The sequence below is a fragment of the Heterocephalus glaber genome, unplaced genomic scaffold, assembly GCF_053883595.1.
Source record: "Heterocephalus glaber isolate CG9 unplaced genomic scaffold, H.glaber_assembly_v1.0 deba00001550, whole genome shotgun sequence".
Lineage (NCBI taxonomy): Eukaryota > Metazoa > Chordata > Mammalia > Rodentia > Bathyergidae > Heterocephalus > Heterocephalus glaber.
The window spans coordinates 17,146,623-17,155,919 of NW_028258343.1; the positions used below are offsets into that span (position 1 = coordinate 17,146,623).

Consider the following 9,297-nt stretch of genomic DNA (forward strand, 5'->3'; position numbering starts at 1 on the left):
TCCTGTGCATCAGTCTTGAATTCACCTCCTCTTCTGACCGTGGCCACTGCCACCTTGCCCAGTTCCACCCAGACTTTGACCTACTTCTTATTGGTAGGACATGACAGCCTGACTTTGTCTTTCTGTATCATCTCATCTACTACTGTGATTTTAACCCTGTTGCTTCCTCAGGCACCTGCAAGTATCCACTTAACACACAGGCTTGGGTAATCAGATTAGCAAAAGAAATGTCTACCTGTTGGGCCATCTTTGACCAGTGGAAGGACATAGGTAGATTCTGCTTTCTTCCACTCCTTGAGTCTGGTGGTTCTGAGGCGCCTCTCACTATGTTCCTCATTAGTCCTACGTAACATTAAGCAACTATACCTTTATCTCTTCTTGGATTACTTTTTTCTCCTTTCCTTTATCTTTCCTTTTCTTTTATTTTCTAACCCCAAATAGCCGAATAGAAATACAAAAGTCTTCAGCTCAAACTCTGCTAATGTGGAATTTGGGTAAACAAGTCTCACATACAGATCTAAGCTCGCATGTGAACTGAAATTTAGAAGAGATCTGAACCCCCAAATGTCTTCCAAATTCTATTTAGAATTTCTTCCGTTATCATTTTGTTTTTAAAATCCCACCAATCAAACATTAATTCAGATCAACAATCATTTCCCTTTAAAATAAAAGTAGCATAGCAAAAAGAAATGCAATTTGTTAAAGTTAATATAAGAGACAGACTAACAGAAGACAGACAAATAAATCTGAAAGAAAGCCAGTCTGACTGCATTATTTATGAGGGAAACAATCAGCAAAGGATGTACATACTCTGTCATCTTTGGTGTGGCATTCTTATACCCACTCATCATTGGTGAGTAAGAGAATTCGTGTATTGAGTAACATGAATAACATGCATTACTTCATTGGTTCCTAAGAAAATCTCCTTGTGATCACAGTCTATCTCATGCACCATGGCCTTCAGTTCTTCACATGCTTGTCTACTGCTTGGCTGTATTTCTGCATCTTTAGCAGCATCTTCCAAAATTTCTGGTAAGTATCCCCCGCTGTGGGAGGAGAGCCCTGGTCAGTTCAGTGACTATGAAGTAGAGAATGAAAAGTACATCATTAACATCTGGAATTATTCTCAGAGATTGGGAATGTATAAAATAGTATTGAACCAGACAGCCAAATATTTTGAAAAGTTTGCTCCAGATAATGAACAAAATCTTCTGTGGGGGTTGCCTGTACACCATGGATAGCAATATCATACAGGTAAGGACCACTTTTTTTTCATTGCAATGACTTTTTTTTTTTGTACTGGGGATCGAACTCAGGACCTTGCATTTGTGAGGCAGGTGGCCAAACCACTGAGCTAAATCCTCGGCCTTACAATGACATTTTGATATAACCATAAATTTTTAGGAAGTAGTACCTTGAGCATACACCACCTTTTTGAAAATTGATTACTTTTCTCTTCTTTCTACTTCCTGTTTCCTTTCTGCATATTTATCCGGCTTTCTCTTTTATTTTCATCTTATTCTTAACTAGATTTCCCTTATCAAGCATCGATGGAATCTCCTGCATACACTGATTTTCCACAAGCACTGTGAAGTAGAATTATGTATAATGAAATTTTCTGTATTTTCATTGTAGAACAGGAGCAATACTATGCGCACACATTCATATATGGGCTCTCGAGCACCTGAGATGGTTAATACTTGTGCAGAATTGAATTATTAATTTTATTTCATTTCAATTCATTTAAATTTAAGTAATCACAAATAGCTAATGTTGACGACATTCACTGATGTGTTGCATATTACAAAAACAGTAAAGGTGATTGGCTGGATTGGGAACAAGACCACACCATTGGCAGGTTAGGAATGTGTGAGACTGCTGGGTGGTGATAGAGAAAATCAATTAGGGCCAATTTGAGAGGTATCTTCAAAGTGAGCCCGGGTGGTTTGGATTGGGCCCTTCAGCAATAAGGGCTTCACACTTGCACAGTACTTAAGGACTTTGCATGGTTGCTTTGTGCTTGCTTAGTTGCGTTTTCTCCCTTTCTAGAGGTATAATATATAATAAACTATACATTTTAAACTTACTACTCAATAAGTTTTGATATATGTATATAGCACTGAATCTGTCACCACAGACAATGACTAGACTACATGATGATTTTTTAAAAATCCCCTCTTGTATCACTGTCTTCGGGAATTTTCCTATCACCCATGTCTGCTTCCCTCACTGTACTCCTTCTACTGCTGCCCTCCACATTACCGTACTTCCCACTTTCACAGGGAGCCACAAATCCATTCCCTCTCACTGCACATTAGTCTGCATTATGCAGAATTTTCATGGGAATGGCTATGTACTCTCTTTGACTGATTTATTTCAATTGTCATGAACATTTTTAGTTCATCCATCTTAATTTTAACATTATTATAAGTACCCATATAATTACAGGAGTGTGTATAAGTCATAGGTTAGTATTTTGTTAATTTTTATTTTCATATGTTAATAGTTCATTCAACTTTTTTGTTCAGCAGAAATTTTAATTGGAAAAATGTTCTAACTAGGATGAAAATATTGGAAATCTGAGACAAAGAGAAAAAGGGTTAATTGAGGTAAAGTTCATGTCCTCCCTCAAAAGGCTTAGATATTTAAGAAGGAAAGTTAGAAAAAAAAGAAAGCAACTACAATAAGGAGAGGACGATAAAATCTCTGAACCTTAAGATTCTGGATCAATGTGAAAATACTGTGAGTTAGAAAAATCTTGGAATAGAATAGATTGGAAGTATATCTTTTAAAACCTTAGAAATTTTGATGGGTTGAAATTAAAGTAACACATAAAGACGGAATGAGCTAAGGGAAAGAATTTGGAATGGGTCGTACAAGTCAGAAACAAAAAGGGAGAATGAAGAAAATATTGTAAGAAAGCTGCAAAACTTAAGCTAGAGATATACTATAGGTGGTAACAGAATAAATTCAGGGCAGGAATTTTGGTTTGACTTACAGTAAAGATTGCATTAACTTTGTTCTTGAAAACTGATAAGGGAAAAAAAGCAATTTTTGGTCAAGTTCATTGAGAACAATGTATTTCTTTCCATGAGAAGGCAAGAAAAAAATTTTCCAAGAGTGCAACAATACTAAATGGTCAGATAGTGGCTATAAAATGGTCAGTTGTTGATTATAAAGAAGGGAAAATTGCTTAAGATGTCAAGAAGCAAACCTTGAAGAGAAAAACAAATAGAAAAGAGCAAAAAACAGTTTACAAAACATTCTTGCTTGGCTCTCAAGCTCAGGAGCTCAGTTTCAGGAAGGCTCAGCTGGAGGTGACTCGGAATTACCAGTGCAGGACTTCGAGGGCACTGGAAAGATGTGGAAGTGGGAGCAGTAAGGATTTAGGGCACAGAATATGAAAACAGCAACAGAAGGGAGTCCTTAAATTGTCACAATAGGCAAACATTCTCAGAAAGTGAATAGGCTCAAAAGGATAGAATCTAAAAGCAGATTCAAATCCTGGTGTGACAGCTCATAGCTGTAATCCCAGCACTCTGTGAGGCTGAGCCAGGTGGATCACAAATTTGAGCCCAGTCTGACAGGTCACCCAATCTGACAGGTGACAACTTAGCAATTTAGGACACTGTCTCAGAAGAAAAAAGAGAAAGGGTAGGAAGAGGCGGACTAAGGATGTAGATCACTGTGAAGGCTCTGGGTTAAACCCCCAGTACTAGAAAAAAAAAAAGAGAGAGGGAGTCAAAATTCCATTATCTAGATGTCTTAGTTACTTTCTCTTTGCTGAGACAAAATATCCAACACTAACAAGTTAAAGGAGGAAAAGTCTATTTTGGCTCAGTTTGTAGAGGTTTCAGTCCATAGTCAGCTGGTTCCAAGGCAGAGAGGCCTGGCAGAGGGACATCACAGAGGAGAAACAGTCCATGGCATGGCAGACAGAGAGCAGGGCAAAGACCAAGGCAGAAGGAGGGATATATAACATTCCAAGTCACATCCACAGTGACCCACCTGGCTTCACCTTCCAACATCACATCTAGCTCTGAACCCATCAGTGGACTAACCCAGTCTCACACACCTATGTCCAGTATCACACACCAGTGATCCATGATCCAGGCACCTCCCAAAAGCCCCATCTATGAGCACATGAGGCATTAGGGGGACATCTAGATATAAGCCATAACACTGTAATTTTCACATAAAAAGCCATGCATTGTTTTTATCTGGTTTATTTCAGTTGTCTTGTATATGTTGACATGAGTCCATCCTGAATCATATGTCAGTATTTCAGTGCTATTGTTCAGCATAAATTTTAGTTGGAAAAATCTTGGAACTGGAAAGAAATTCCTGGGAGTTGATACAGAATAAGCAAGTTCCATCAAAACGCAACAAAAATAACCTTGCAACACAAGACCAAACCTAGAACAAAGAACTAAGAAAGGCATGTTTCACATCATTGAATAATATTTTAAAGAAAGAATGATGATTTTGAGAATTATCAGCATAACTATCAAAATCGTTCTCTGAATTACTTGAGAATAAAGTAGGTCCAGAAGGGCCAAAAGAGAACCTAGGATGAGAAAGTGGAGAGGAACCAAAATAAGTTCCTGAGAAGCAGACAGGTAAAATGGTGGGAAGCATGATGACAAGGTGGGTGGAAAAATGGGAAAGAAGAAGACCCGAATACTGAAGCTACAGAGTTATTTCGAGAAAGTAAGGGGATATATCCAAAAGATGAGTGGGTAAGAGAAAGCCTGGAGGAATAAAAACAGGTTCAAAACACTGTTCGGGGGAATCTCGAGAAAGAGAAGGTGGGCGATGCTGGAGAGAATGAGCCACCTGTGAGAATGGCTCAAACTGGACAAGAAGTGGGCATTGATTCAAAAGATAGCTGAAGAAATACGCAGGGAGTATGTTCAGAAGATACAACAGATAACATCAGATGGAAAAAGAGCCAGAAAGGGAAGCTTTGTGAGGAAGAGGCCAGGGAAGGTTTTGAAAAGAAAGGGAGATGAAATAGAATAAGGACTAATATTTAAGAAGCAGGGACGAGTTCACTGCCGAGGACACTTTGCATGTGCATCTTCTTGTAATACAGTACCAAAATAAATATTTGGGACATTCTCCCCCAAATATAACTGGATCTGGTTGTTTTTTGTATATGCAGAAACGGGGCTAATAAATCCAACTCTGCCTCCTGTCTCCCCAGGCCTGTTAGCTGACCCTACCCACAGGACGGGCTGTGGCTACCAGTCGGCGGAGCACCTGTGCCTGTCTGTGGACAGCTGGTGGGCAGGTGGGTTCCCTGTCTCGGACCTCGGACCTTGCATGGAGAGCCGCCCCACCAAGGAGCAGTGCACTCTGAAATCCCCGTTACAGATGCCAAAACCAAAACCAGACTTACTGTTTTTCCAAAACAACTCTGTTGGGCTTAAATCTGAAAGTTCTGAAACGAGTTTTTAGATGTTTTCAGCATTTACTACTCATTGTGTCCAATTATGGAAATATCAACTGATGGAAACTAGGAACCGGAAGAGATGCTCTAAATGAAGGATGTATGCTAGGAAATAAGGGAAAAGATCTTTCACAAATCGGATAGGGAGCAAGCGATGGAGGGAGTGGAGAGGGGAAAGGGAAGTACAAAGAATTAAAATGTGTTATGTGCACGTACCAACTCCCCACGGTGAATACCATCGTTATGTACTGCAAACATGGGCTTAAAAAGTTGCTCTAAAAACAAACGACAGCAGGAGAAATTTATGTTATGTTGTAAAACAAAACTTTTTAATAAAGCGCCTATACAGTCCTGTATTTTAAAGAAATATGAGACTTTCACATTTAGAATAAACATCTGGATAAAGGAGAGTGTAACATTCTGTAAGGTTACTAAATTATTTTGTCTGCTTTGGAATGAAGTTAGTATTTAGAGGCTAGTAATTATTATTATTTATAATTTTAAATAGTGTATTGACAACATAGGTCTATTTTGTTTTATGAGAGTAGAGTTTTTAAGCAGCACACTGGAGTTGCATAGGGTCCTTAATGAAATTTTGATAAAATTTCCAAAGTGTTCCGAATTACTACTCGAGTTTTACAACCTGTTTCTAACCTAGGGGATTTGTTTTTATTATAATTTTTTTATTTTTTTACTTAAGAACTGCTACTTTTATCTACTAGCAATACTACAATAACTTTCTGCTTATGCAGACGTAAATTACTTTCTGTCCATGATACCCTTCCTTGCTGCGGCTGAGGCAGGGATCTTCGGCATATCACCAGACGACATCATCTTTCTGCCACCACCGAAGGATCAGAACAAATTTTGTTCTGATGTCTCCAGCTGTCATGCATCCTTTCCAGAAGCAATGAAAAAGTGGAATGAATTTTACCAGGTTTGTTTTTAACTTTATAATTAATAATCTTAGAAAATAACCAGATAACTTTTTGATGTTTCTTGTGGTATTTTTATACACTGAAAGATACACGTGCTCCTAAGGAATAACCCCCAATATAAATGTTTATTATGATGCTAACAATATTAATATACATAAATTGCGGCATGACATCATGCCAATACATTACTTTTGCGGTAGCACTGAGGACTCTTCTCGTACAAAATAAATTACACACAAAAATGAGCACAGAGAAATTATGGCTTAATGATACATAAAGTGCCCTGGTTCATCATAATTTCAGATCAACTGAATAGTAACCTATATAGATCTGTGATTATGGGATGATTATGGGATAGGTTTTGGTAAATTTGATCATTGCATTTCAACTCTTTTGACAACCAATCACAAGTTGACTAAAATAATCATCTAATAATCAAAATCAAATATTGTTGTCTGAAGTTATGTGTCGTGGGTGAAAGAATACATGGCCAAACACCAAGTTTCCCTTTAGAAACTGGGCGTGATGGTACACGCCCATAACCCCAGCTGCTCGGGAGGCTCAGCTGGGAGGACAGAGTTTAAACCAGCTGGGGCAACCTAGCAAGACCTTTCTCCAAAATATTAAACAAACAAAAAGAACAAGAAAAACAAAACAAAGCAAACAAAAGCAGTTTGCCTTTAGAAAACTTGCCTGTTGTGTTGCGCATGATTATATCAAGAGCTCCTACTTTCCTACCTCTCCCTTCATTTCAGACTGAGGAATTTACAGCAAGTTCATTGTATGACAGAAGAAAAAAAAAAAATATATATATATATACCAAGTGTGAAAGGTCTGGTTCTAAAAGATTTTGAAAATTCAAAAATAAAACAAATATTCTTGGTTTATTCCTTTCAAATTAAATCAGTATTACCATTAATTAATTAATAATATTAAGCTCTTGAGAAAGAATTAAGTACTAAACCTTTGATAACTTAGTTTACTTAGAAACAGTGTTTTCCTTCAACTTAGTGTGTTGAAAAATTATGTTTCTAAATAGTTATTTTTCAGGAAGAAAGACTTTCATAATTGCTTAAATATTAAAAATGTTTTTCTTCTTGGACAGCATGTAAAGTCACCTGCTAGTAGCTTTGATGACCTGCTGAAGTATGTATGGGATGCCCACTTCTCATCCCTGAAAGTTGCTGGTAAAAGTTTTCAAAGTAGGTAAGAATGAACCCCATTATTTTATTATAATATAACAACTTTTCCATCTAATGCTACATTTTTATTGAAGTCTTTTTCAAATTATTGTTTACCAGAATGGAGTAAATGATAAAAAGAAAACTCACAAGAAAATATTTTTATGTGGATAAAGTTCAAAAAGTATTTTACAATAAGAAAATAAAAATTTAAAGAAAAGTGGACTTACTACAAATACAACAAAGTAAAGCAATAAAATAAAATATAGGAGTCAGAGGTTTAGCTCAGTGGTTCCACCGCCTGCCTCACAAGCACAAGGTTGGAGTTGGACCCCTGGTACCAAAATAAATATAAATAAATAAATAGAATATAACCCTAAATACAAGGTAAATCTTTTTGTAAAGGCTGTTCTTAACACCAAGTGGTATCTAAAGAGGATGTAATAACAAACAAGTAACTATAAGATCTCTATATTATTTTGATTCCCACCGACCCTTTGTCCAATTTGGGTAAACAAATCAGAGTCAGGAGATTCATAGTATTTTGCATTTTCTTCTTCTTAGTCTTGCTCCAAGACTGATGTTTATACTGCACAAGAGAAGAGTTTACCCCTTGCCAAGTCTGCCAAGTGAGTCAGAACTGCAGCCAGCAAAACAGCTCCCTGTGTTGACTCAACCACTCGACCTAATTCCAACGACTGCCAAAGAGAAATGAGGTTATTGGAGGCAGAGAAAAGGTTGTCGACCTCAATATTCTTCCTTGCAGTAGGTCACTTTATCTTCTTTAGATAACTTCATTTCTTCAGCTATTAAAAAGAATTAATTTATGTCTTACTTTCAGAAGAGCAGTTGATGATCTCATTAAATTCACTCTCATAAAGGAAGTAAAACCACAGATACAAATGGCTCAAATCAACATTTTCAAAATTATCAAAATTAATCAATGACCTTCAATACTCTGGAAAACATATGTTTTAAAAGTGAAGAACATAGGATATTTTAACCTGACATCCCATTTCCTCCAATTCTGCAGTAGCCTTAAAGGCTAACAATCTAGCAACTTCTATGGCTACAAAAAGTAGCAGCTATGCAGTTACAAAAGGGTCCGCTGAGTTCGTAGCTCATCAAAAAGCCCTTTTTCCTAAAGCTCTGTTACTATTTGACCTGTCTTACATCTCCCTGGAAAGTTGCTTCTCAGACTGTTGCTGTTCTTTAAACTACTCATTTTGTGGGGAAAGCTTTATCGCCAGGGCATTTAAAAAAATTAGTATCAATTGCTTAGCACACCAGCTGCCTGCTATATAACCTGGGACAAATAAATAGGCCCAAAACTCAAAGAGACCATCTGGAGGACAATGTCTTCAGAAATTTTAGAAAGTTCTGAAATACTCTTGGGGCTCTAAGGAGCTACAAACATGAACAGTTCTGGACATACTTCTCAGACAGAAAGTGGGGGAACTCTAAACTCCAATATCTGGCTGGGCAGAGCCTTTCAACAAGAAGTAAGGGCTAAGGCAGAGTTGTAAAACCCTTGGCATGGAAGCTGTGCCCCAAGATGCGCGCACAGACACACACACACACACACACACACACACACACACACACCCTTGGCAAAGGGTAGAAGACATTGATTCAAAGAAGTTGAGGAAATTTTAACCACTCATTAGCTGACCGCTATGGTTACTGAGCAGGGGTCTTCAATAATGGCTCACTACAGATAATTCAG

General features: G+C 37.6%; 1 protein-coding gene across 1 annotated transcript; it reads left to right on the forward strand.

The window, feature by feature from the left end:
• The first annotated feature begins 937 nt into the window (after positions 1–937).
• On the forward strand, positions 938–8,455 carry LOC101699437 (protein LEG1 homolog). The gene is made up of 5 exons (XM_087190143.1): positions 938–1,032; positions 5,207–5,293; positions 6,205–6,389; positions 7,496–7,596; positions 8,136–8,455. Exons 1-5 carry the CDS (start codon positions 954–956, stop codon positions 8,284–8,286), a joined length of 603 nt encoding a protein of 200 aa, XP_087046269.1. The 5' UTR covers positions 938–953; the 3' UTR covers positions 8,287–8,455.
• The last annotated feature ends 842 nt before the right edge of the window (positions 8,456–9,297 follow it).